Below are 25,229 nucleotides of genomic sequence, written 5' to 3'. Positions count from 1 at the left end.
GTAGCTGGGATTAGAACCCAGGACCTCTTACGGCTAGGCCTGTGCTCTCTCCACTAGGCCATGCTGTCTCTCAAGCCTTGTGCTAAGCGCTGGGGTAGAGAAGCAGCTTGGCTCAGTGGAAAGAGCCCAGACTTTGGAGTCATAAGTCATGGGTTCGAATCCCAGCTCTGCCACATCTGCTGTGTGACCTTGGTCAAGTCACTGCACTTCTCTGAGCCTCAGTTCCCTCATCTGTAAAATGGGGATGAAGACTGTGAGCCCCACGTGGGACAACCTGATCACTCTGTATCGCCCACAGCGCTTAGAACAGTGCTTTGCACACCGTAAGCGCTTAACAAATGCCATCATTATTATTAAGACAAGCAGCGTGACTCGGTGGAAAGAGCACGGGCTTGGGAGTCAGAGGTCATGGATTCAAATCCCGGCTCCACCACTTGTCAGCTGTGTGACTTTGGGCAAGTCACTTACCTTCTCTATGCCTCAGTTCCCTCATCTGTAAAATGGGGATTAAGACTGTGAGCCCCCTGTGGGACAACCTGATCACCTTGTATCCTCCCCAGCGCTTAGAACAGTGCTTTGCACATAGTAAGCACTTAACAAATGCCATCATTATTATTATTCAAGACCGCCGGGTTGGATGCAATCCCTTTCCCACCTGGGGCTCGCAGTCTAAGTAGGAGGGAGAAAGATTTAATCCCCACAGTGAAGAAACTGACGCCCAGAGAAGCGAAGTGTGACTTGCCCAAGGTCAGACAGCAGGAAACTACGTTATTGTGGGTTTACCACGCCAACTGGTCGGAGATTTCTTGGGCATAAAAGGATCGCTGACTCCTGATCTGACACCCAGGGGCGGGATCCAACTAGTCTCAACAACACCCCGGACCCACCTCATTCAACCCTGTGTCTGAGTTTTTTTCAATTATTCAATTTTCATTTACTGCCAGGCCCACATGCGATTTGGGAAGCAGTTTGGCCTAGTGGCTACAGCCCGGGCCCCGGAGCCAGAAGGATCTGGGTTCTGATCCCGGCTCTGCCGCCTGTCTTCTGGGTGACCTTGGGGGAGTCGCTTCAACCCTCTGGTTTCCCTCATCTGGAAAATGGGGATGAAGGCTGTATGCCCCAGGTGGGTTTATAATAATAATAATAATAATGGCATTTATTAAGCGCTTACTATGTGCAAAGCACTGTTCTAAGTGCTGGGGAAGTTACAAGGTGATCAGGCTGTCCCACGGGGGGCGCACAGTCTTAATCCCCATTTTACAGATGAGGTAACTGAGGCACAGAGAAGTTAAGTGACTTGTCCAAAGTCACACAGCTGACAATTGGCGGAGCCGGGGTTTGAACCCATGACCTCTGACTCCAAAGCCCGTGCTCTTTTCCACTGAGCTCACTCCACTGAGGGATGGGGACTGTGTCCGACCTGATTAGTTTGTCCTTACCCCAGCGCTTAGAACAGTGCCTGACCCATAGTAAGCACTTAACAAATACCACCATTATTATTTGCTACAGCAAGACTCAGCTCAAAACTTTTCCAAGCGAACCAAATGATCTACAGTTACAGGGCGAAGCCAACCAAGGGAACACGCACATATTTTCTGATTTCTAAAAGTGTTCTTTACCTCTAGCTACAAATACGCGATCTGATCATCGGATTTTCTCATACCTAGCCCGGGGCAGAGCACAGTACTTCACCCACGGTAAGCGCCTAGTGAAGACCACAGCCAACGGAAATACAGTAGAATGGGTTGAAAAATTTGAGGGAGCAATTTGCAAGATTAAGGACTTGAAAAGGTTTTCCCCCAGAAAGACACAGAACTGATCAAACTGGGGAGTAGAAGCTAGGTAACTTTGAAGGAGACTTACTGGATAATAATAAAGCTGACATTTAGTAACTGATCGTTACTGATCGGCCCTATTTAACCAATTCATAAATGTCATTCTTTGAAATTATTTTTACCCCCAGGTTCAAAAACTCTCCCTAAAATAGGAATGCAGAAGGAAATTAGGCTCATAGTTTCATTTTGGTGTGTGTATGGGGGGCCTTGGTTTCACAATTTTTCATTCCAAAATTGTGAACCAATTTTTCAGGGCAGAAGTCTACAGGATCAGTATTTCTATTGGGTTTGACCTGAGTGCGAATGAAATTGTACGCTACTATGTACGGAACACCGTCCTAAGCGTTTGGGAAACTACACAAGAGGTAAAAGGAAGAAACCCAGCTCCACGGAAGATCTTAAAATCTAACTGGGGAAACTGGCACAATATCATTTACAGCTGAGAGGCAGCATGGCCTAGTGGAAAGAACCTGGGTCTGGGAATCAGAGGACCTGGGTTCTAATCCCGGCTCCACCACTTGTCTGCTGTGTGACCTTGGGTGAGTCACTTCAATTCTTCTGCCTCAGTTCCCTCATCTGTAAAATGGGGATTAAGACCGTGAGCCCTGTGGGGGACAGGGACTGTGTTCCAACTTGATTAGCTTTTATGTATCCCAGTGCTTAGTACACTGTCTGGCACATAGTAAGCCTTTAAAAACCATAAAAAAGAAGATGATGGGAAGGTGAATAAGTAAGCTCATCCTGGGCAGAGAATGTGTCTATTGCCCAGTTATCACCCCATCTCTCCATCATTCCTCGAGCAAGTTGTCCACACCCGCCGTCTCAGATTCTTCTCAATCTGGCTTCCGTCCCCTTCACTCCACAAAAACCGTCCTCTCAAAAGGTCATCAATGATCTCCTTCTTGCCAAATCCAATGGCCTCTACTCCATCGTAATCCTCCTCGACTTCTCAGCTGCCTCTGACAATGTGGACCACCCCATTCTCCTGGAAACATTATCCAACCTCAGCTTCGCTGCCTCCGTCCTCTCCTGGTTCTCCTCATCTCTCTGGCCGTTCATTCTCCGTCTCCTTTGCGGGCTCCTCCTCTGCCTCCCACCCCCTAATTGTGGGGGTCCCTCAGGGTTCAGTTCTGGGTCCCCTTCTATTCTCCATCTACACCCACTCCTTGGGAGAACTCGTTCACTCCCGTGGCTTCAATTACCACCTCTTTGCGGATGACACCCAAATCTCCATCTCCAGCCCGGATCTCTCTCCCTCTCTGCAGTCTCACATTTCCTCCTGCCTTCGAGACATCTCTACTTTAATTCATTCACTCATTCAATCATACTTATTGAGCGCTGTGTGCAGAGCACTGTACTAAGCGCTTGGGAAGTACAAGTTGGCAATATATAGAGACGGTCCCTACCCAACAGTGGGCTCACAGTCTAGAAGAATGGATGTCCTCCTGTCGCTTCAAACTTAATATGTCCAAAACAGAACTGCTCTTCTTCCCACCCAAACCCCGTCCTTCCCCTGAATCAGTTCCCTCAGCTCTAAAATGAGGATTAAGAGTGTGAGCCCTATGTGGGACAGGGACTGCGTCCAACCTAACTTCTATCTTCCCCAGAACAGCGCTTGGCACGTAGTAAACACTTAACAGATATTATTATTCTTATTAGTGTCTGTCTCTCCCTCTAGACTGCAATCTCATTATAGACAGGGAATGTTACTGTTATATTGTTCTACTGTACTCTCCCAAGCACTTAGTACAGTGCTCGGCACACGTTAGTGCTCAATAAATACAGTTGACTGACTCCACATCCTCCAGATATTCCTCCAGACCCTGCCTGCCGGCGAGAATAAAAATCAGTGGCATTTATTGAGTGCCGCCCGTACGCCGAGCACTGCACTAAGCGCTGGGGAGAGTACCATAGAATCGGAAGACATGTTCCCTGCCCACAAGAAGCTTATGGTCTGGAGGAGAAACCTACATTGTCGGAATGCTCTGAGGCCGAGGAAAGAGGCAAACATTGGCGGAAGAGTCCGCTCGGAACTGGGCCGGAAGACAAGGGCGGGGGAAGGCGGGCCGGGAGAAAGGGAGCGGGTCGAAGGTCAGAGGTCCAAAGGCCGGGAGCCGGTGACTCTAAAATTTACCTGGCTTGTTTAATTGTCGTTTAGAGAGCGACCTACCACCGCCTAGGGCCCTTCACGGCGACAGCACCCAGAGGGAAGCAGAGTGGCCTTAGTGGCTAGAGCACAGCCCGGGAATCGGGGGACCTGGGTTCTAATTCCGGCTCTGCCACTTGTCTGCTCTGTGACCTTGGGCCCATCGCTTCATTTCTCTGCGCCTCAGTTACTTTATCTGTAAAATGGGGATTATAACCTCCTCTCTCTAACTTGGGCTGTGAGCGTCATGTGGGACAGGGTCACGGGCCAATTTACTATCTTGTACTTACCAGCGTTTAGTACAGTGCCTGACCTACAGTAAGTGCTTACCAAATACCATTAAAAAAATTCAAATCACTGCTCATTCCCTAAATTTTCTTAGACACAGCCTATTTTCTGCCAATCACCAGGTCTGACACCATTAACAAGTGGCCTGGCTAGTTTAAGTCCATTCTTCCTTTTTTAAAAAAAAAGTTAAAAAAAATGGTATTTGTTATGTGCCAGACATTGTTCTAAGCGCTTGGGTAGGTGCAAGCCCATCACGATGGACCCAATCCATGTCCCACAGGGGGCTCACGCTCTTAATCCTCATTTTCCAGATGAGGCGACTGAGGCCCGGAGAAGTGAAGTGACTTGCCCAAGGTCACGAAGCAGACGAGTGGCGGAGCCGGGACTAGAACCCAGGTCCCCCCGATTCCCAGGCCCCTACTCTTTCCACTATACCACACTGCTTCTTTAACAACTTCCTGACAACTGGAAGTTTAGTACAGTGCTCTGCATGCAGTAAGCGCTCAATAAGTACCATTGATGATGATGAACTGAAGACCCCATTGCAGATGTGGGTGTCCCGGTACAGTGCTCTGCACACAGTTAAGCGCTCAATAAATACAACTGAATGAACGAACAGACTTAGGCCTCGGTGCATCATTCAAACCATCCACTGAAATGATGAACCACAATTTACAAGAATGATAGACTAATAATAACATAAAAGCTGTGATATGTTAAGTGCTTACTATGCGCCAGGCACCATTCTAGGCACTGGGGCAGATAATGACGGTATCTGTTAAGCATTTACTATGTGTCAGGCACTGTACTAAGCATGGGGATTAGCTCAGATAAAAGCTAATCAGGTTGGACACAGTCCCTGTCCCACAAGGCGCTCACACTCTTAATCCCCATTTTACACGAGGGAACTGAAGCCCAGAGAAGTGACGTGACTTGCCCAGGGCCGCCCAGCAGACAGGTGGCAGGGCCGGGATTAGAACCCATGTCCTCCGACGCCCAGGCTCGTGTTCTTTCCACTAGGCCATGGAAGCTGACGCAATGTGAGACTTGCTCAACGGAACAGAGCGCTTTTGTTATTCTGTTCTCTGTCGGCCCGGAGGATTGATTCGGGGTCTCAGTGACACACCCTGCATGTAATCCCCTGAAATCAAGCCAGTTTAGCAACTTCGATATCCGCCAAGGAAAAAGAAAAGAAAAAAAAATCGGAGGCCTTTGTCCTGTCTGCCATCAAAATTGTCGGCTGGCTGGTTTGGTTCAAATCACGTTCAAACCAATTTGTGCAGAGGGAGAGAGAGTGTAGCCAATGTCAATGCCAACATCTTGGAGGTCAAAGTCTGATCAGGGTTTCCCTCCTGCCCCTGATCATCTCTCTTCCACACAACAGTTTTTTTTTCTGTCTTTCTTTCTCCCTTTCTTTTTCTTTCTCTTTCTCGCCTTCTCTCTCTCTCTCTCTCGCCTTTCTCTTTCTTTCCTTCCGCTTGTCAGCTGTGTGACTTTGGGCAAGTCACTTAACTTCTCTGTGCCTCAGTTACCTCATCTGCAAAATGGGGATTAAGACTGTGAGCCCCCCAAGGGACAACCTAATCACCTTGTAACCTCCCCAGCGCTTAGAACAGTGCTTTGCAAATAGTAAGCGCTTAATAAATGCCATTATTATTATTTCTCTCTTTCTGTCTGTCTTTCTCTCTCCCTCTCTTTCTCTTTTTGACTTCTCTCTCTCAGCATTGAGAGCGGTAGGCCCTGAGGAACCCCATCGATGTCTGTGATGACAACTATAATAATAATGGTGGTGGTATTTGTTAAGCGCTATGTGTTGAGCACTGTTCTAAGTGCTGGGGTAGAAGCAGCATGGCCTAGTGGATAGAGGACGGGCCTGAGAGTCAGAAGGTCATGAGTTCTAGTCCCGGCTCCGCCACTGGCCTGCTGTGTGAATAGAAGGTCAGCTAGTATTGAGAAACTGCAAGAACCCAAAACACTCTACCAAACTGCCCAAGACAACATCGAAAGCGATTGTTCAAAACACCGGGCTGAAATCAATTCTCCCTCGGAGACAATAAGCTTTTGATTTAGTAAGAGACTAAACCCTCCCTAGAAACGTGGGTAACAAAAGAGCCAGTTATTAGAAGACGAGGAGCAGAACGCCCAAAAGAACAGAAGAGCAAAGCTCAAGAATGAAAAAGCATTACTTTTGCCATCATTTAGCTCGTGCCAATGAGGAATCCCAGGAGAGACGCACCGTGGCACAGTGGACACAGCACGGGCCTGGATGTTGGAAGGTCATGAGTTCTAATCCCAGCTCTGCCACTTGTCTGCTCTGGGACCTTGGGCAAGTCATTTCAATTCTCCGGACCTCAGTGGCCTCCTCTGTCAAAAGGGCATTGAGACTATGAGCCCCACGTGGGACAGGGACTGTGTCCAACCTGTTTTGCTTGTATCCACCCCAGTGCTTAGTACAGGGCCTGGCACATAGCAAGCATTTAAATACCACAATTATTAGTATTAGGTGATTGGCCTCACCCCACCGGAGTAGGAGGGGCAGAAATGGGATTTATCATGCCTACAATGGATCTGATGTATTGTACTGAGCCTATGGAAAGATATGTCCACAGTGTGAGAAACGCTTCCTGCCTACAAGGAGTTTACTTCTCTAATAGGGGGGAAGACAGGATAAAAGAAAAACTATTTACAGGCACGGTAATCAGAGTGGCTACAGTTGATTACACATCTATACATAAAGGCTTAAGAAAAGTATAAGTAAATATGAAAGTGCTAGGGATGGCTGATGGGTTGATTCATTCATTCGACCATATTTATTGAATGCTTACTGTGTGCACAGCACCGTACTGAGCTCTTGGGAGAGTATGATACAACAATAAACAGACATAGTTAGTCCCTGTCCACAACAACTCAGGGTGAGGGAAGTGAATGGGGGAAGGCTTGCTGGAGGAGGTGGGGCTTTTTTTGCTGTGGTCTGTCATTAGTGGGGAGGTGACGTTTCAAGCTGGAAGAAGTAGATTATGCCGGGGGGGAATAGCCATGGTCTGTCCGATCAGTGGTGAGAGGGAATTTCAGGCTGGAGGAACGTTCTGAATGAGGGGCCAGAGGTGGAAGACGGAAGCCCAGACCTGAGAATCAATCCTATTTACTGACTGCTCACTCTGTACTAAGCGCTTGGGCAGGTACAATAGAGTTAGTGGATATGCTCTTTGCCCTCGAGGAGTTTACAATCTAGCCGGGGAGATGGGCTCTAAAATAAATTAGAGAGAGAGGGAAGCAATAGATTATAAGGACACGTACGTAAGTGCAACGGGGTGTGTGAGTACGCTCAACTGCTTGGGTGGCCCTTACGTGACCCTGATGTGACAGGAGGCGGAGGATGGATGAGGAGATGAGATGAATCGGGGAAGGCAGCCAGGAGGAGACATGATTTCAGAAGGGCCTTGAAGAGGGGGTGGAGCAGTGATCTGCTGGATCACTAGACTGTGAGCCCACTGTTGGGTAGGGACCATCTCTATATGTTGCCAACTTGTACTTCCCAAGCACTCAGTACAGTGCTCTGCACACAGTAAGCGCTCAATAAACACGACTGAATGAATGAATGAATGGATGAAAGAGGGGAGGGAGTTAAAGCAGCATGGCTTAATGGCTAGAGCCCAAGGCTGGGAGTCAGAAGGACATTTTCATTCAATCGCATTTATTGAGCGCTTACTGTGTGCAGAGCACTGTACTAAGCGCTTGAGAAGTACAAGTTGGCAACATATAGAGAAGGTCCCTACCCAACAATGGGCTCACAGTCTAGAAGGGGGAGACAGACAACAAAACAAAACATGTGGACAGGTGTCAAGTCAACAGAATAAATAGAAGTAAAGCTAGATGCACATCATTAACAAAATAAGTAGAATAGTAAATATGTACAAGTAAAATAAATACAGTAATAAATCTGTACAAACATATATACAGGTGCTGTGGAGAGGGGAAGGAGGTAGGGTGGGGGGGAGAGGAAAGAGGGCGCTCAGTTTGGGAAGGCCTCCTGGAGGAGGTGAGCGCTCAGTAGGGCTTTGAAGGGAGGAAGAGAGCTAGCTTGGCTGATGTTGGGAGGGAGGGCATTCCAGGCCAGGGGGAGGACGTGGGCCAGGGGTCGATGGTGGGACAGGCGAGAACGAGGCACGGTGAGGAGATGAGCGGTGGAGGGTGCGGGCTGGGCTGGAGAAGGAGAGAAGGGAGGTGAGGTAGGAGAGGGTGAGGGGATGGAGAACCCTGAAGCCGAGAGGGAGGAGTTGGACATGGGGTCCCATCCCAGCTCTACTGCATCTGCTGTGGGACCTTGGGCAAGTCACTTCCCTTCTCTGGGTCTCAGTAACCTCATTCGTAAAATGGGGATTGAGACTGTGAGCCCCATGTGGGACAACTGACGGTGTCCAACATAACTTGTATCTACCCCAGCGTTTAGAACAGTGCTTGGCACTATAAGTGCTTAAAAAGTACCATAATAATAATTATTATTTTAGGAAGGAGGAAAGGCATAAGGGATGGAGTGAGAGGGATGAGACTGACTGAGAATAAATTCTATTCAGTCCCTAGCAAGTATTTGGTGTGGCTGGCTAACACCCTATGAGGTCTGTACTTACTTTCAGTACTTGTTAGGCGCTATGTGCCAAGCACCGTTCAAAGCACTGAGGTAGACACAAGCAGATCAGGTTGGATCCAGTCCCTGTTCCGCACGGGGCTCACGGCTTAAGTAAGACGAAGTAGGATTTAATCTCCACTTCACTGATGGGGCAACTGAGGCACAGAGAAGCAAAGTGACTCACCCGAGGTCACCCGGCAGACATCATAGCAGAGATGAGATTAGAATACAGGGCCTTCGGACTACTAAACCCACACTCTATCCACTAGGCCATGCTGCTTCTGTAGCGGGTAGACTGGATATGCCCGATTCCCCTACCTCCCCAGAGAAAGCTGGACATGTTCTTTGGGTAATACCACCTAGAGAGCCTGCTGGCCCAGCTGAGACTGTGTGGGGGCAACTGGGTGAGGGAAGCCACTAGCCCCGCCTGGGAGGGACTTGGAGTGGCCAAGAAAGGGAAACGGGGGAAGGAGAGGGCAGAGAACAGCCTCTGCCACCTAGACTATAAGCTCACTGTGGGCAGGGAATGTACTGTTCTATTGTACTCTCCCAACCGCTTTAATAGAGTGCTCTGCACACAGTAAGCGCTCAATAAATACAATCAACTGACAGACCTCCCCTCCTCGCGGGTGAGACACGCTTCCTGCCTGCAAGGAGTTCAAACCTCTAATGGGGAGAAAAGATAGGCATAAAGGAAAAAATATCTGCAGGCAGAGTAATCAGAATTAAGTGGCTACAGTTGGTTATAGATTTATACACAAATGCTGACGAAGAGTCTAAGTAAATATAATAATAATAACAATTGTGGTATTTGTTAAATGCTTACTATGTGCCAGGCACTGTAACAAGCGCTGGGGTGGCTAGAAGCAAATCGGGTTGGCCAGTCCCTGTCCCGCATGGGGCTCACAGTCTCTATTTCCATTTTACAGATGAGGTCACTGAGGCACAGAGAAGCAAAGCGACCGGCCCAAATATGAGAGCGCTAGGGATGGCTGATGGGTTGCTATGACTCGGGGTGAGGGAACTGAATTGGGGAAGGCTTGCTGGAGGCAGTGGTTTTTTTGCGGGGGAGGCACAGCATTCATCTTGGTTGAATCAGTACAGCATTGTCACTGGGAATGGCAGCAGGAAGGCAGGCAGAAGAGAGGCCGTGGAGAGAAGGATCGGGCTGCAGAGAGACAGACAGACAGAGAGGGCCACTCTGGGATGCCGATGAAGGGAAGTTAAGAATTATTCCAGGCCGCTAACTTCCCCCTGAAGCTCCAAAGTCCCCGTCCACCTCTTTCCCCCTCATGAACTTGCCAATGACTTTGGGGTGCTCCTGTCTCATGGCTTCAGTCTTTGTCAAAGTCCGCCCCCCACCAACCTCCACACACACCCCCTCTCTCATCCTTCCCAGCCATCTGTCCAGAGGAAATCTTCTACCTTGTCCTCTATTTGTTCTTCTGACCCTGTCAACCCCTCTCATTTCCTACAGACACTACACACTGGCTCAAGGTTCTCCGAATCTCTCTCCATCTTTTTCACTTGCTCTTCTCCTGCCTCTCACATCCTTACTATGGGTGTCCTTCAAAGCTCTGTTCCTGATCCCTTCCCCACTTTTTAAAAGGAAAAACAAAAAAAAACACAGGTATATGTTAAGCGCTTACTATGGGTACCAAGCACTGTGGCAGATACAAGCTAATCGGGTTGGATTCGGTCCTGTCCCACATGGGGCTCACAGTCATAATCCCCATTTTACAGATGAGGGAACTGAGGCTTAGAGAAGTGAAGCGACTTGCCGAAGGCCATGCAGCAGACATGTAGGTATCAGAGCCGGGATTAGAATCCAGGTCCTCTGATTCCCAAGCCTGGGGTCTATCCCCAAGGACACGCTGCTTCTGTTTGATGGACTGAATGTAAAGTGACCTTGGGGGGGGCTCTCCTGCACCCCTAGATCCAACCAACATCTTCCTCTTTGCCGATGATCCCCCCCTGCCAGTCTACCTCACTAACCATTCATTCACTTATTCAATCGTATTTATTGAGCACTTACTCTGTGTAGAGCACTGTACTACACACTTGGAAAGTACAAATCGGCAACACACAGAGGCGGCCCCTACCCAACAACGGGCTCACAGTCTAGAAGGGGGAGACAGACAACAAAACAAAACAATTAGACAGTAGACTGACCTCTCACCTCCTCTACTATCCCGCTTTGTCTCTGGACTCCAGGACAGCTACATATGGAAGTCTCATATTCAGCCTGATGCTTAATCCCGTCAGTTTATCTTCCCATCAGTGACATTTATTGAGCACTTACTGTCTGCAGAGCACTATACTAAGCACTTGAGACGTTATTCTCACTGCCCCACAATTTGGGGGAAATCAAGCGAAGAGGCGGGAGTGACAAAAATGGGTTCAAGTTTATAAAAAAAAATCCATAATTTATTTCTAATAACATCTGTTTCCTCCTCTAGACTGTAAGTTCACTGTGGACAGGATATGTGTCTACCAAACCTGTTATACTGTACTCGCCCAAGCGCTTAATACACTGCTCTGCACACCGTAAGCGCTCAATACCATTGACTGACTGACTGAAAAAGGGTGTGGGGTGAAGAGAGGATAAAACGTTTTCCTTGGGCGGCAGGATTACACCTAGGTCAGGTGATGAACAAACCCACTGACTCTCACCTCAAATCAATGGTATTTGCTGAGCGCCTCCTGCGTGCTGAGCGCTATAGTAAGTGCTCGGAACTAGCATACACAAGATGATGTACCCATGCAAGCACTCAAGTTATCGATTCTTCATACGCATGGAAAAGGCATGGAGCAGACTTGCAAACTCATCTCTAGGCTCATTGTGGGTGGGGAATGGGACTTAATTGTTGTACTGAACTCTCCCAAGTGTTTAGTACAGTGCTTTGCATACAGTAAGCGCTCAACACGATTAAATGAATGAATGTGTGAGGGAAATGAGGTGACCGTTACCCTTACCAAAGGTAGGTTTGAATACCACCTGCTCTCGGGTAACTGGGCTCACGGACCCCAGGCAGAGGAAGGGCAAGCAGAAGACGGCTGATCATTCAAGCCCACTCCCCGCAGTTTAATTACGGTTTAGCTCTTTTTCCCCACTCTCTGCCCTAGCAGGTGTCAGGCCTGGTAAGCGTTTTGCCCTGCCCTGAAGTCTGGGATCCAACCTAGCCTATGCTGGCCCCATCTTGGCCGGGACCAGCCTGAAAGGGTCCGCGACTCCTGGCGATGAGGAAGAGCGCGTGGCTGCGTTGCCCCAAAGAGCCTGGACTGCTGTGGTGCCACGCCTGGGAGTCAGGAGGAGCCGGCTGTGTGGCCTGGGGTTAGTCACTTCACTGTGCCTCGGTTTCCTCACCTGTAAACTGGGGATTAAAACTGTGAGCCCCTTATGGGACACAGGGACTGTGTCCAACCTGATTAGACTGTATCTACTCCAGAGTCCAGTGCCTGGCACATAGTAAGACCTTAAATACCACAAAACAAACTCAGCTTGGGCTTGGCAAGACTCTACAGTGCAAAATCTCCTTAACTGACCGATTCAGATTGCTATACACACCTGGAAAAAGGAAAGCGCTCTAAAAAACTCATGGTGCCGCTATTACCCTTCGTCTGAGTCTGCTTTAAAAGGCCCAAATGAGTCAATAATTGCAAAACATGCCTCAGGCGTGACATTCAGACTGATGCTGGTCTTCTTCATTTGGGGATATAGCTTAACACAATACGCTCATTCTACCACCCCACTGGGCTGCTGGGCTTCTTCCCCTTTCTGGCTGAGATGCAAGCTGAGTTTTTAAACTCCGTGACCTTTGGAGAAATGGGAGGGAAGGAGAAGAAGAGGGAAGTGAATGCCCGCCCCCCGAGTCTAGACCAAGTGAAGAATTAAAGGTAATTTGAATGAAGGGATTGTAAGAAGGGGGTCTTTTTAAACTAGCTAATTGGTAAGGTTGGCATTCCAAACTGAAAACTGCTCTGCCGCTGAACCCTTGGGAAAACTTATTCCAAGAGTTCTTCTACCTGCCCACCCGCAAAAGAATGTACTTCACAAACATCTTGTAATTTGCTCTGGAGAGAGGCATTTTCCAACGTGTGTATGAAGAAAATAAATGCCTTTTCCACATAACGCACGGAACACACACTCACATAGATCATTGGGAGTTGGAGGATTTATGAGGTCATCACCTTTGCTACACTTAGGTGGAAAACACCGTTATGCATTTCAAGTGGCACAACTTTCCATAAATTCAAAATAATCCCTGTGACAATGCTCTAACGATTCAACGTGGTGGAAATGCAAGAGAACACCGAAGGTCCGCCTAAAGTTTTAGTTAGCAATGACACCCGCATTATACATTTGCCCAATACAGTTACCTATATAGCTTCCTGAAGCAGACCTAGGGATCCCAGTGTCTGCTATAGAATATCTACACCAAGTGGAAAAGAGAGATGGAGATCCAATCCCAACACAGATAGCCAGAGGAGTGAGGAACTGGGGACATTGAGAAGTTAAGACGATTTCAGCAAGGACTTGCCACAATTCTGGAAGTTACTCGAAAACCCTCGTGGTTGAGACCTTGCCCCGTCTAATGTGAGTTTAAATCAATAATATTTGCAGCCCAGTACACTGGTATGGATGAAGATGTCGATTACATGGTGCCCCTTCCTTGTCGAATGGTTTCCTTGGAGGAAGTGTAATCCTATATTCGTACATTCATTCAACTGTATTTATTGAGCGCTTAATGTGTGCAAAGAATTGTACTAGGCGCTTGGAAAGTATAATTCGGCAACAGAGACAGTCCCTATCCAACAATAGGCTCACAGTCTAGAAGGGGGAGACAGATAAAACAGAACACGTAAAAATAATAATGATGGTATTTGTTAAGCGCTTACTATGTGCCAAGCACTGTTCTAAGCGCTGGGGGACTACAAGGTGATCAGGTTGTCCCACGTGGGGCTCACAGTCTTAATCCCCATTTTACAGATGAGGTAACTGAGGCCCAGAAAAGTGAAGTGACTTGCCCAAAGTCACACAGCTGACAACTGGCGGAGCCGGGATTAAAACCCACGACCTCTGATTCCCAAGCCCGGGCTCTGGCACAAAGCCACGTTGCTGATGCGATTACTGCCACAAAAATACAAATTGGCAACTCTGCCGTGTTTCCAGTGACAATGTACGGATCAGACAGCTGGTCAGTGAAAAAACAAGATAGGAAGAACACCGATTCTTCTGAAATGTGGTGTTGGAGAAGGGATTGGAACCCATGACCTCTGGCCCCAAAGCCCGGGCTCCTTCCACGAAGACAGGTGTCAATACCATCAAAACAGATAAATAGAATTATAGGCCTATACACATCATTAACAAAATATGTACAAATGTACACAAGTGTTGTGGGGAGGGGAAGGAGGTGGGGCAGAGGGAGGGGAAGCCCGTATTAATAGCACTTTAAACAAACTTTCTCTGGAAATAAGTCCAGTGCTCTGCATTCATTCATTCAATCGTACTTATTGAGCGCTGTGTGCAGAGCACTGTACTAAGCGCTTGGGAAGTACAAGTTGGCAACATATAGAGACGGTCCCTACCCAACATTCATTCAATCGTATTTATTGAGCGCTTACTGTGTGCAGAGCACTGTACTAAGCGCTTGGAAAGTACAAGCTGTCAACATACAGAGACGGTCCCTACCCAACATTCATTCATTCATTCAGTCGTATTTATTGAGCGCTTACTGTGTGCAGAGCACTGTACTAAACGCTTGGGAAGTACAAGCTGGCAACATATAGAGACGGTCCCTACCCAACATTCATTCATTCATTCAATCGTATTTATTGAGCGCTTACTGTGTGCAGAGCACTGGACTAAGCGCTTGGGAAGTCCAAGTTGGCAACATATAGAGACGGTCCCTACCCAACATTCATTCATTCATTCAGTCGTATTTATTGAGCGCTTACTGTGTGCAGAGCACTGTACAAAGCGCTAGGAAAGTACAAGCTGGCAACATATAGAGACGGTCCCTACCCAACATTCATTCATTCGTTCAATCGTATTTATTGAGCGGTTACTGTGTGCAGAGCACTGTACTAAACGCTGGGAAAGTACAAGTTGTCAACATATAGAGACGGTCCCTACCCAACATTCATTCATCCATTCAATCGTATTTATTGAGCGCTTACTGTGTGCAGAGCACTGTACAAAGCGCTAGGAAAGTACAAGCTGGCAACATATAGAGACGGTCCCTACCCAACATTCATTCATTCGTTCAATCGTATTTATTGAGCGGTTACTGTGTGCAGAGCACTGTACTAAACGCTGGGAAAGTACAAGTTGTCAACATATAGAGACGGTCCCTACCCAACATTCATTCATCCATTCAATCGTATTTATTGAGCGCTTACTGTGTGCAGAGCACTGGACTAAGCGCTTGGGAAGTCCAAGTTGGCAACATATAGAGACGGTCCCTACCCAACATTCATTCATTCGTATTTATTGAGCGCTTACTGTGTGCAGAGCACTGTACTAAGCGCTTGGGAAGTCCAAGTAGGCAACATATAGAGACGGTCCCTCCCCAACAGTGGGCTCTGCACACAGTAAAGGCTCAATAAATATGATTGCATGAACGAAATAAGCCTCCTGGCCAGGTGAGACTATGAGCCCACTGTTGGGTCGGGACTGTCTCTATATGTTGCCAACTTGTACTTCCCAAGCGCTTAGTACAGTGCTCGGCACACAGTAAGCGCTCAATAAACACGATTGATGATGATAATGATCAGTCAGCGCTTAATAAACGTCATCATTATCATCAGACCAACCCCCTTCCTTTTCCTTGCCATGAGCAAGGAAAAGCATAGAGCATATTACTCTGTTTATTGATTTTACTTGTACACAGCTGTTTATTTTATTTTGTTAGTACGTTTGGTTTTGTTCTCTGTCTCCCCCTTTTAGACTGTGAGCCCACCGCTGGGTAGGGGCCGTCTCTAGATGTTGCCAACCTCATCATCATCATCAATCGTATTTATTGAGCGCTTACTGTGTGCAGAACACTATACTAAGCGCTTGGGAAGTACAAGTTGGCAACATATAGACGGTCCCTACCCAACAGTGGGCTCACGGTCTAAAAGGGGGAGGCAGAACCAAACATACTACAAAATAAGAGCGCTTAGTACAGTGCTCTGCACACGGTAATGGCTCAATAAATACGATTGATTGATGGATGGATGAGGCAAGGGGAGGGTGAGGGAGAACTCCTTACCTCTGAGAAATTCACGGCCAAGGGGATGATGCCCGCCACGTAACAGCCCACCAGCATGGCCAGGGACAGGAGGCTGATGGAGCTGAAATCATCCATGTTGCCCCCGCTTGGTTGTCCGTCAGTCGGGGGGGAATTCAGGCCTCGACTTCCCCCATCTTGCGGGCCTTCCCTCACGCTAGGCCCGGGCCCAGGGTGGTGGGGATGGGGGGCTTCATCCGAACGGTCGCCCTGGAAACGGCTCTGGGGTCACCGAGGGAGATGATGGCGACGATGAAGAAGAGACGCGGCCCGTCGTCCTGAGGAGAAGCCGGGTCAATGGCGGAGGGCGGGCTCCTCACGGGGCCGTCTGACGGGCCACTTCCGGCCGCCCGAAGCCGACATGGCCGCCGAAGCGTCCACTTCCGGGTCGCCGCGCCGCGCGCCCGGCCCCGCGGGGATCACTTCCGGGTCCTCAACCGCCCCCTCCTCGGGCCGCCATCTTGGGTGGCGGGCCTGGTTCGGTCCGTGAGGCGCCCTTATTGAGCGCTCGCGTTGTAGGGAGAGTACAGGCGGACGTGCTCTTCTTTTTTTAATGCTATTGGCTAAGCGCTTCCCACTGTACTAACCGCCTAGTAATAATAATAATGGCATTTATTAAGCGCTTACTATGTGCAAAGCACTGTTATAAGGGTTGGGAAGGTTACAAAGTGATTATAATAATGATGGCATCTATTAAGCGCTCACTATGTGCAAAGCACTGTTCTAAGCGCTGGGGAGGTTACAAAGTGATAATAATAATGGCATTTATTAAGCGCTTACTATGTGCAAAGCACTGTTCTAATAATAATAATGATGGCATTTATGAAGCGCTTACTATGCAAAGCACTGTTCTAAGCGCTGGGGAGGTTACACAGTGATAATAATGATGGCGTTTATTAAGTGCTTACTGTGTGCAAAGCACTGCTCTAAGCGCTGGGGAGGTTACAAAGTGATCATAATAATGATGGCGTTTATTAAGCGCTTACTATGTGCAAAGCACCGTTCTAATAATAATAATGATGGCATTTATTAAGCGCTTACTATGCAAAGCACTGTTCTAAGCGCTGAGGAGGTTACAAAGTGATAATAATAATGGCATTTATTAAGCGCTTACTATGTGCAAAGCACTGTTCTAATAATAATGACGGCACTTATTAAGCACTTACTATGCAAAGCACTGCTCTAAGCGCTGGGGAGGTTACACAGTGATAATAATGATGGCGTTTATTAAGTGCTTACTGTGTGCAAAGCACTGCTCTAAGCGCTGGGGAGGTTACAAAGTGATCATAATAATGATGGCGTTTATTAAGCGCTTACTATGTGCAAAGCACCGTTCTAATAATAATAACGATGGCATTTATTAAGCGCTTACTATGCAAAGCACTGTTCTAAGCGCTGAGGAGGTTACAAAGTGATAATAATAATGGCATTTATTAAGCGTTTACTATGTGCAAAGCACTGTTATAATAATAATGACGGCATTTATTAAGCACTTACTACACAAAGCACTGCTCTAAGCGCTGGGGAGGTTACAAAGTGATAATAATGATGGCGTTTATTAAGTGCTTACTGTGTGCAAAGCACTGCTCTAAGAGCTGGGGAGGTTACAAGGTGATGATAATGATGGCATCTATTAAGCGCTCACTATGTGCAAAGCACTGTTCTAAGCGCTGGGGAGGTTACAAAGTGATAATGATGGCATTTATTAAGCGCTTACTATGTGCAAAGCACTGTTCTAATAATAATAATGATGGCATTTATGAAGCGCTTACTATGGAAAGCACTGTTCCAAGAGCTGGGGAGGTTACAAAGTGATAATAATGATGGCGTTTATTAAGCGCTTACTGTGTGCAAAGCACTTCTCTAAGAGCTGGGGAGGTTACAAAGTGATGATAATGATGGCATCTATTAAGAGCTCACTATGTGCAAAGCACTGTTCTAAGCGCTGGGGAGGTTACAAAGTGATAATAATAATGGCGTTTATTAAGCGCTTACTATGTGCAAAGCACTGTTCTAATAATAATGATGGCATTTATTAAGCACTTACTATGCAAAGCACTGTTCTAAGCGCTGAGGCGGTTACAAAGTGATAATAATAATGGCATTTATTAAGCGCTTACTATGTGCAAAGCACTGTTCTAATAATAATAATGATGGCATCTATTAAGCGCTCACTATGTGCAAAGCACTGTTCTAAGCGCTGGGGAGGTTACAAAGTGATAATGATGGCGTTTATTAAGTGCTTACTGTGTGCAAAGCACTGCTCTAAGGGCTGGGGAGGTTACAAAGTGATGCTAATAATGATGGCATCTATTAAGCGCTCACTATGTGCAAAGCACTGTTCTAAGCGCTGGGGAGGTTACAAAGTGATAACGATGGCGTTTATTAAGCGCTTACTATGTGCAAAGCACTGTTCTAATAATAATGATGGCATTTATTAAGCGCTTACTGTGCAAAGCACTGTTCTAAGCGCTGGGGAGGTTACAAAGTGATAATAATAATGATGGCGTTTATTAAGCGCTTACTATGTGCAAAGCACCGTTCTAATAATAATAATGATGGCATTTATTAAGTGCTTACTATGCAGAGCACTGTTCTAAGCGCTGGGGAGGTTACAAAGTGATAATAATGGCGTTTATTAAGCGCTTACTATGCGCAAAGCACCGTTCTAATAATAATAATGATGGCATTTATTAAGCGCTTACTATGCAAAGCACTGTTCTAAGCGCTGGGGAGGTTACAAAGTGATAATGATGGCGTTTATTAAGTGCTTACTGTGTGCAAAGCACTGCTCTAAGAGCTGGGGAGGTTACAAAGTGATAATGATGGCATCTATTAAGAGCTCACTATGTGCAAAGCACTGTTCTAAGCGCTGAGGTGGTTACAAAGTGATAATAATAATGGCATTTATTAAGCGCTTACTATGTGCAAAGCACTGTTCTAATAATAATAATGATGGTATTTATTAAGCGCTTACTATGCAAAGCACTGTTCTAAGCGCTGAGGAGGTTACAAAATAATGGCATTTATTAAGCGCTTACTATGTGCAAAGCACTGTTCTAATAATAATAATGATGGCATTTATTAAGCGCTTACTGTGCAAAGCACTGTTCTAAGCGCTGGGGAAGTTACAAGGTGATAATGATAATGGCATTTATTAAGCGCTTACTATGTGCAAAGCACTGTTCTAATAATAATAATGACGGCATTTATTAAGCGCTTACTATGCGAAGCACTGTTCTAAGCCCTGGGGAGGTTACAAAGTGATAATAATGATGGCGTTTATTAAGCGCTTACTATGTGCAAAGCACTGTTCTAATAATAATAATGATGGCATTTATCAAGCGCTTACTATGCAAAGCACTGTTCTAAGCGCTGGGGAGGTTACAAAGTGATAATAATAATGGCGTTTATTAAGTGCTTACTGTGTGCAAAGCACTGCTCTAAGGGCTGGGGAGGTTACAAAGTGATGATAATGATGGCATCTATTAAGCGCTCACTATGTGCAAAGCACTGTTCTAAGCGCTGAGGAGGTTACAAAGTGATAATAATGGCATTTATTAAGCGCTTACTATGCGCAAAGCACTGTTCTAATAATAATAATGACGGCATTTATTAAGCGCTTACTATGCAAAGCACTGTTCTAAGCGCTGGGGAGGGTACAAAGTGATAATGATAATGGTGGCGTTTATTAAGCGCTTACTATGTGCAAAGCACTGTTCTAATAATGATGGTATTTATTAAGTGCTTACTATGCAAAGCACTGTTCTAAGCGCTGGGGAGGTTACAAAGTGATAATAATAATGATGGCGTTTATTAAGCGCTTACTATGTGCAAAGCACTGTTCTAATAATAATGATGATGGCATTTATTAAGCGCTTACTATGCAAAGCACTGTTCTAAGCGCTGAGGAGGTTACAAAGTGATAATAATAATGGCATTTATTAACTGCTTACTATGCGCAAAGCACTGTTCTAATAATAATAATGATGGCATTTATTAAGCGCTTACTATGCAAAGCACTGTTCTAAGCGCAGGGGAGGTTACAAAGTGATAATAATGATGGCGTTTATTAAGCGCTTACTATGTGCAAAGCACTGTTCTAATAATAATAATGATGGCATTTATTAAGCGCTTACTATGCAAAGCACTGTTCTAAGCGCCGTGGAGGTTACAAAGTGATAATAATAATGGCATTTATTAAGCGCTTACTATGTGCAAAGCACTGTTCTAATAATAATAATGACGGCATTTATTAAGCGCTTACTAAGCAAAGCACTGTTCTAAGCGCTGGGGAGGTTACAAAGTGATAATAATGGCGTTTATTAAGCGCTTACTATGTGCAAAGCACTGTTCTAATAATAATGATGGCATTTATTAAGCGCTTACTAAGCAAAGTACTGTTCTAAGCGCTGGGGAGGTTACAAAGTGATAATAATAATGATGGCGTTTATTAAGCGCTTACTATGTGCAAAGCACTGTTCTAATAATAATAATGATGGCATTTATTAAGCGCTTACTATGCAAAGCACTGTTCTAAGCGCTGGGGAGGGTACAAAGTGATAATAATAATGATGGCGTTTATTAAGCGCTTACTATGTGCAAAGCACTGTTCTAATAATAATGACGGCATTTATTAAGCGCTTACTATGCAAAGCACTGTTCTAAGCGCTGAGGAGGTTACAAAGTGATAATAATAATGGCATTTATTAAGCGCTTACAATGTGCAAAGCACTGTTCTAATAATAATAATGATGGCATTTATTAAGCGCTTACTATGCAAAGCACTGTTCTAAACGCTGGGGAGGTTACAAAGTAATAATGATGGCACGTATTAAGCGCTTACTATGTGCAAAGCACTGTTCTAAGCGCTGGGGAGGTTACAAAGTGATGATGGCGTTTATTAAGCGCTTACTATGTGCAAAGCACTGTTCTAAGCGCTCGGGAGGTTACAAAATGATAATAATGATGGCATTTATTAAGCGCTTACTATGTGCAAAGCACTGTTCTAAGCGCTGGGGAGGTTACAGAGTGATCAGGTTGTCCCATGAGGGGCCCACAGCCTTAATCCCCATTTTACAGATGAGGGAACTGAGGCCCAGAGAAGTGAAGTGACTTGCCCAAAGTCGTTCATTCATTCAATTGTATTTATTGAGCGCTTACTGTGTGCAGAGCACTGTACTAAGCGCATGGGAAGTACAAGTTTGCAACAAATAGAAACGGTCCCTACCCAACAGCGGGCTCCCCCTCTCCATCCCCCCCATTTTACCTCCTTCCCTTCCCCACAGCACCTGTATATATGTATATATGTTTGTACATATTTATTACTCTATTTATTTATTTAACTTGTACATATCTATTCTATTTATTTTATTTTGTTAGTATGTTTGGTTTTGTTCTCTGTCTCCCCCTTTTAGACTGTGAGCCCACTGTTGGGTAGGGACTGTCTCTATATGTTGCCAACTTGTACTTCCCAAGCGCTTAGTACAGTGCTCTGCACACAGTAAGCGCTCAATAAATACGATTGATTGATATAGTCCCTACTTGGGGCTCACAGTCATCATCCCCATTTTACAGATAATAATAATAATAATGATGATAGCATTTATTAAGCGCTTACTATGTGCAAAGCACTGTTCTAAGCGCTGGGGAGATTACAAGGTGATCAGGTTGTCCCACGGGGGGGCTCACAGTCTTAATCCCCATTTTACAGATAAGGTAACTGAGGCCCAGAGAAGTTAAGTTACTTGCCCAAAGTCACACAGCTGGCAATTGGCAGAGCTGGAATTTGAACCCATAACCTCTGACTCCAAAGCCCACGCTCTTTCCATTGAGCTACGCTGCTTCTCCTGGTACAGTGCTCTGCAATAAATACGATTGAATGAATAACAAGTAGACATGCTGTTCTTTGTTAATGCTATTGGTTAAGCGTTTCTCACTGTGCTAAGCGCTTGGGGGAGTACAATATAAGCGGTTAGTACAGTGCTCTGAATATAGTAAGCACTCAATAAATACAATTGAATGAATGAATTAGAGAAGCAGCATGGCTCAGGGGAAAGAGCCCGGTCTTTGGAGTCAGAGGTCAGGGTTTGAATCCCGGCTCTGCCAATTGTCAGCTGGGTGACTTTGGGCAAGTCACTTCACTTCTCTGTGCCTCAACTCCCTCATCTGTAAAATGGGGATTAAGACTGTGAGCCCCACGTGTGGCAACCTGATCACCTTGTAACCTCCCCAGCGCTTAGAACAGTGCTTTGCACATAGTAAGCACTTAATAAATGCCATTAAAAAAAAAGCAGACGTGCTGTTCTTTTTTTAATGCTATTGGTTGAGCGCTTCTCACTGTACTAAGCGCTTGGGGGAGTACAATATAAGCACTTAGTACAGTGCTCTGAATATAGTAAGCGCTCAATAAATACGATTGAATGAATAACAAGCAGGCGTGCTGTTCTTTTTTAATGCTATTGGTTAAGCACTTCTCACTGTACTAAGCGCTTGGGGGAGTACAGTATTCATTCATTCATTCAATCGTATTTATTGAGCGCTGACTGTGTGCAGAGCACTGTACTAAGCACTTGGGAAGTACAAGTTGGCAACATCTAGAGCCGGTCCCTACCTAACAGCAGGCTCACAGTCTAGAAGGGGGAGACAGACAACAAAACAAAACATATTAACAAAATAAAAGAGTAAATATGTACAAGTAAAATAGAGTAATAAATATGTACAAACATATATACAGAGCAGTGCTTTGTACATAGTAAGCACTTAATAAGTGCCATTATTATTATTACATTCAGGTGCTATGGGGAGGAAAAAGGGGGCTCAGTCTGGGAAGGCCTCCTGGAGGAGGTGGGCTCTCTCAGAACAGTGCTTGGCCCAAAGTAAGCGCTTAACAAATATCAGTATTATTATTATTATTATTAAAAGGGGGGGTGCCATTATTATTATTAAATATGGGTGCTATGGGGAGGAGGATAGGAAAAAGGGGGCTCAGTCTGGTAAGTCCTCCTGGAGGAGGTGAGCTCTCTCTCAGAACAGTGCTTGGCCCAAAGTAATCGCTTAACAAATATCAGTATTGTTATTATTATTATTATTATTAAAAGGGGGTGCCACTATTATTTTTATTATCAAATACGGGTGCTATGGGGAGGAGGATAGGAAAAAGGGAGCTCAGTCTGGTAAGGCCTCCTGGAGGAGGTGAGCTCTCAGAACAGTGCTTGGCCCAAAGTAAAGCGCTTAACAAATATCAGTATTATTATGATTATTATTATTATTAAAAGGGGGGGTGCCATTATTATTATTAAATACAGGTGCTATGGGGAGGAGGAGAGGAAAAAGGGGGCTCAGTTTGGGAAGGCCTCCTGGAGGAGGTGAGCTCTCAGAACAGTGCTTGGCCCAAAGTAAGCGCTTAATATCATTATTATTATTATTGGGGGGGTGCCATTATTATTATTATTAAATACGGGTGCTATGGGGAGGAGAGGATAAAGGGGGCTTAGTCTGGTAAGGCCTCCTGGAGGAGGTGAGCTCTCAGAACAGTGCTTGGCCCAAAGTAAGCGCTTAACAAATATCAGTAGTATTATTATTATTAAAAGGGGGGTGTCATTATTATTATTATTAAATACGGGTGATATGGGGAAGAGGAGAGGAAAAAGGGGGCTCAGTCTGGTAAGGCTTCCTGGAGGGAGGTGAGCTCTCAGAACAGTGCTTGGCCCAAAGTAAGCGCTTAACAAATATCAGTATATTATTATTATTAAAAGGGGGGTGCCATTATTATTATTAAATACGGGTGCTATGGGGAGGAGGAGAGGAAAAAGGGGGCTCAGTCTGGTAAGTACTCCTGGAGGAGGTGAGCTCTCTCTCAGAACAGTGCTTGGCCCAAAGTAATCGCTTAACAAATATCAGTATTGTTATTATTATTATTAAAAGGGGGTGCCACTATTATTATTATTATTAAATACGGGTGCTATGGGGAGGAGGAGAGGAAAAAGGGGGCTCAGTCTGGTAAGGCCTCCTGGAGGAGGTGAGCTCTCAGAACCGTGCTTGGCCCAAAGTAAGCACTTAACAAATATCAGTATTATTATTAGGGGGGGTGCCATTATTATTATTATTAAATACGGATGCTATGGGGAGGAGAGGATAAAGGGGGCTCAGTCTGGTAAGGCCTCCTGGAGGAGGTGAGCTCTCTCTCAGAACAGTGCTTGGCCCAAAGTAAGCGCTTAACAAATATCAGTAGTAGTATTATTATTAAAAGGGGGGTGTCATTATTATTATTATTAAATACGGGTGATATGGGGAGGAGGAGAGGAAAAAGGGGGCTCAGTCTGGTAAGGCTTCCTGGAGGGAGGTGAGCTCTCTCTCAGAACAGTGCTTGGCCCAAAGTAAGCGCTTAACAAATATCAGTATATTATTATTATTAAAAGGGGGGTGCCATTATTATTATTAAATACGGGTGCTATGGGGAGGAGGAGAGGAGAAAGGGGGCTCAGTCTGGTAAGTCCTCCTGGAGGAGGTGAGCTCTCTCTCTGAACAGTGCTTGGCCCAAAGTAATCACTTAACAAATATCAGTATTATTATTATTAAAAGGGGGGGTGCCACTATTATTATTATTATTAAATACGGGTGCTATGGGGAGGAGGAGAGGAAAAAGGGGGCTCAGGTCTGGTAAGGCCTCCTGGAGGAGGTGAGCTCTCAGAACAGTGCTTGGCCCAAAGTAAGCACTTAACAAATATCAGTATTATTATTAGGGGGGGTGCCATTATTATTATTATTAAATACGGATGCTATGGGGAGGAGAGGATAAAGGGGGCTCAGTCTGGTAAGGCCTCATGGAGGAGGTGAGCTCTCTCTCAGAACAGTGCTTGGCCCAAAGCAATCGCTTAACAAATATCAGTATTATTATTATTATTAAAAGGGGGGTGCCATTATTATTTTTAAATACGGGTGATATGGGGAGGAGGAAAGGAAAAAGGGGGCTCAGTCTGGTAAGGCCTCCTGGAGGAGGTGAGCTCTCTCTCGGAACAGTGCTTGGCCCAAAGCAAGCGCTTAACAAATATCAGTAT

The 25,229-nt window shown here is 45.8% G+C and overlaps 1 protein-coding gene across 1 annotated transcript in view; it reads right to left on the bottom strand.

Moving 5' to 3' along the window:
• Nucleotides 1-16,484, bottom strand: part of SLC39A9 (solute carrier family 39 member 9) — a 40,339-nt gene extending 23,855 nt beyond the window's left edge. The window contains exon 1 of the mRNA XM_038765509.1: nt 16,153-16,484. Within this exon, the coding sequence (XP_038621437.1) occupies nt 16,153-16,248 (96 nt within the window). The 5' untranslated portion in view covers nt 16,249-16,484. The remainder of the gene's footprint in view (nt 1-16,152) is intronic.
• Nucleotides 16,485-25,229: the final 8,745 nt, after the last annotated feature.

This window comes from Tachyglossus aculeatus, chromosome 23 (assembly GCF_015852505.1).
Source record: "Tachyglossus aculeatus isolate mTacAcu1 chromosome 23, mTacAcu1.pri, whole genome shotgun sequence".
Classification (NCBI taxonomy): Eukaryota; Metazoa; Chordata; class Mammalia; order Monotremata; family Tachyglossidae; genus Tachyglossus; species Tachyglossus aculeatus.
The sequence above is the reverse complement of the archived record's forward strand: the minus strand, read 5'-3'. Positions and strand labels throughout refer to the sequence as shown.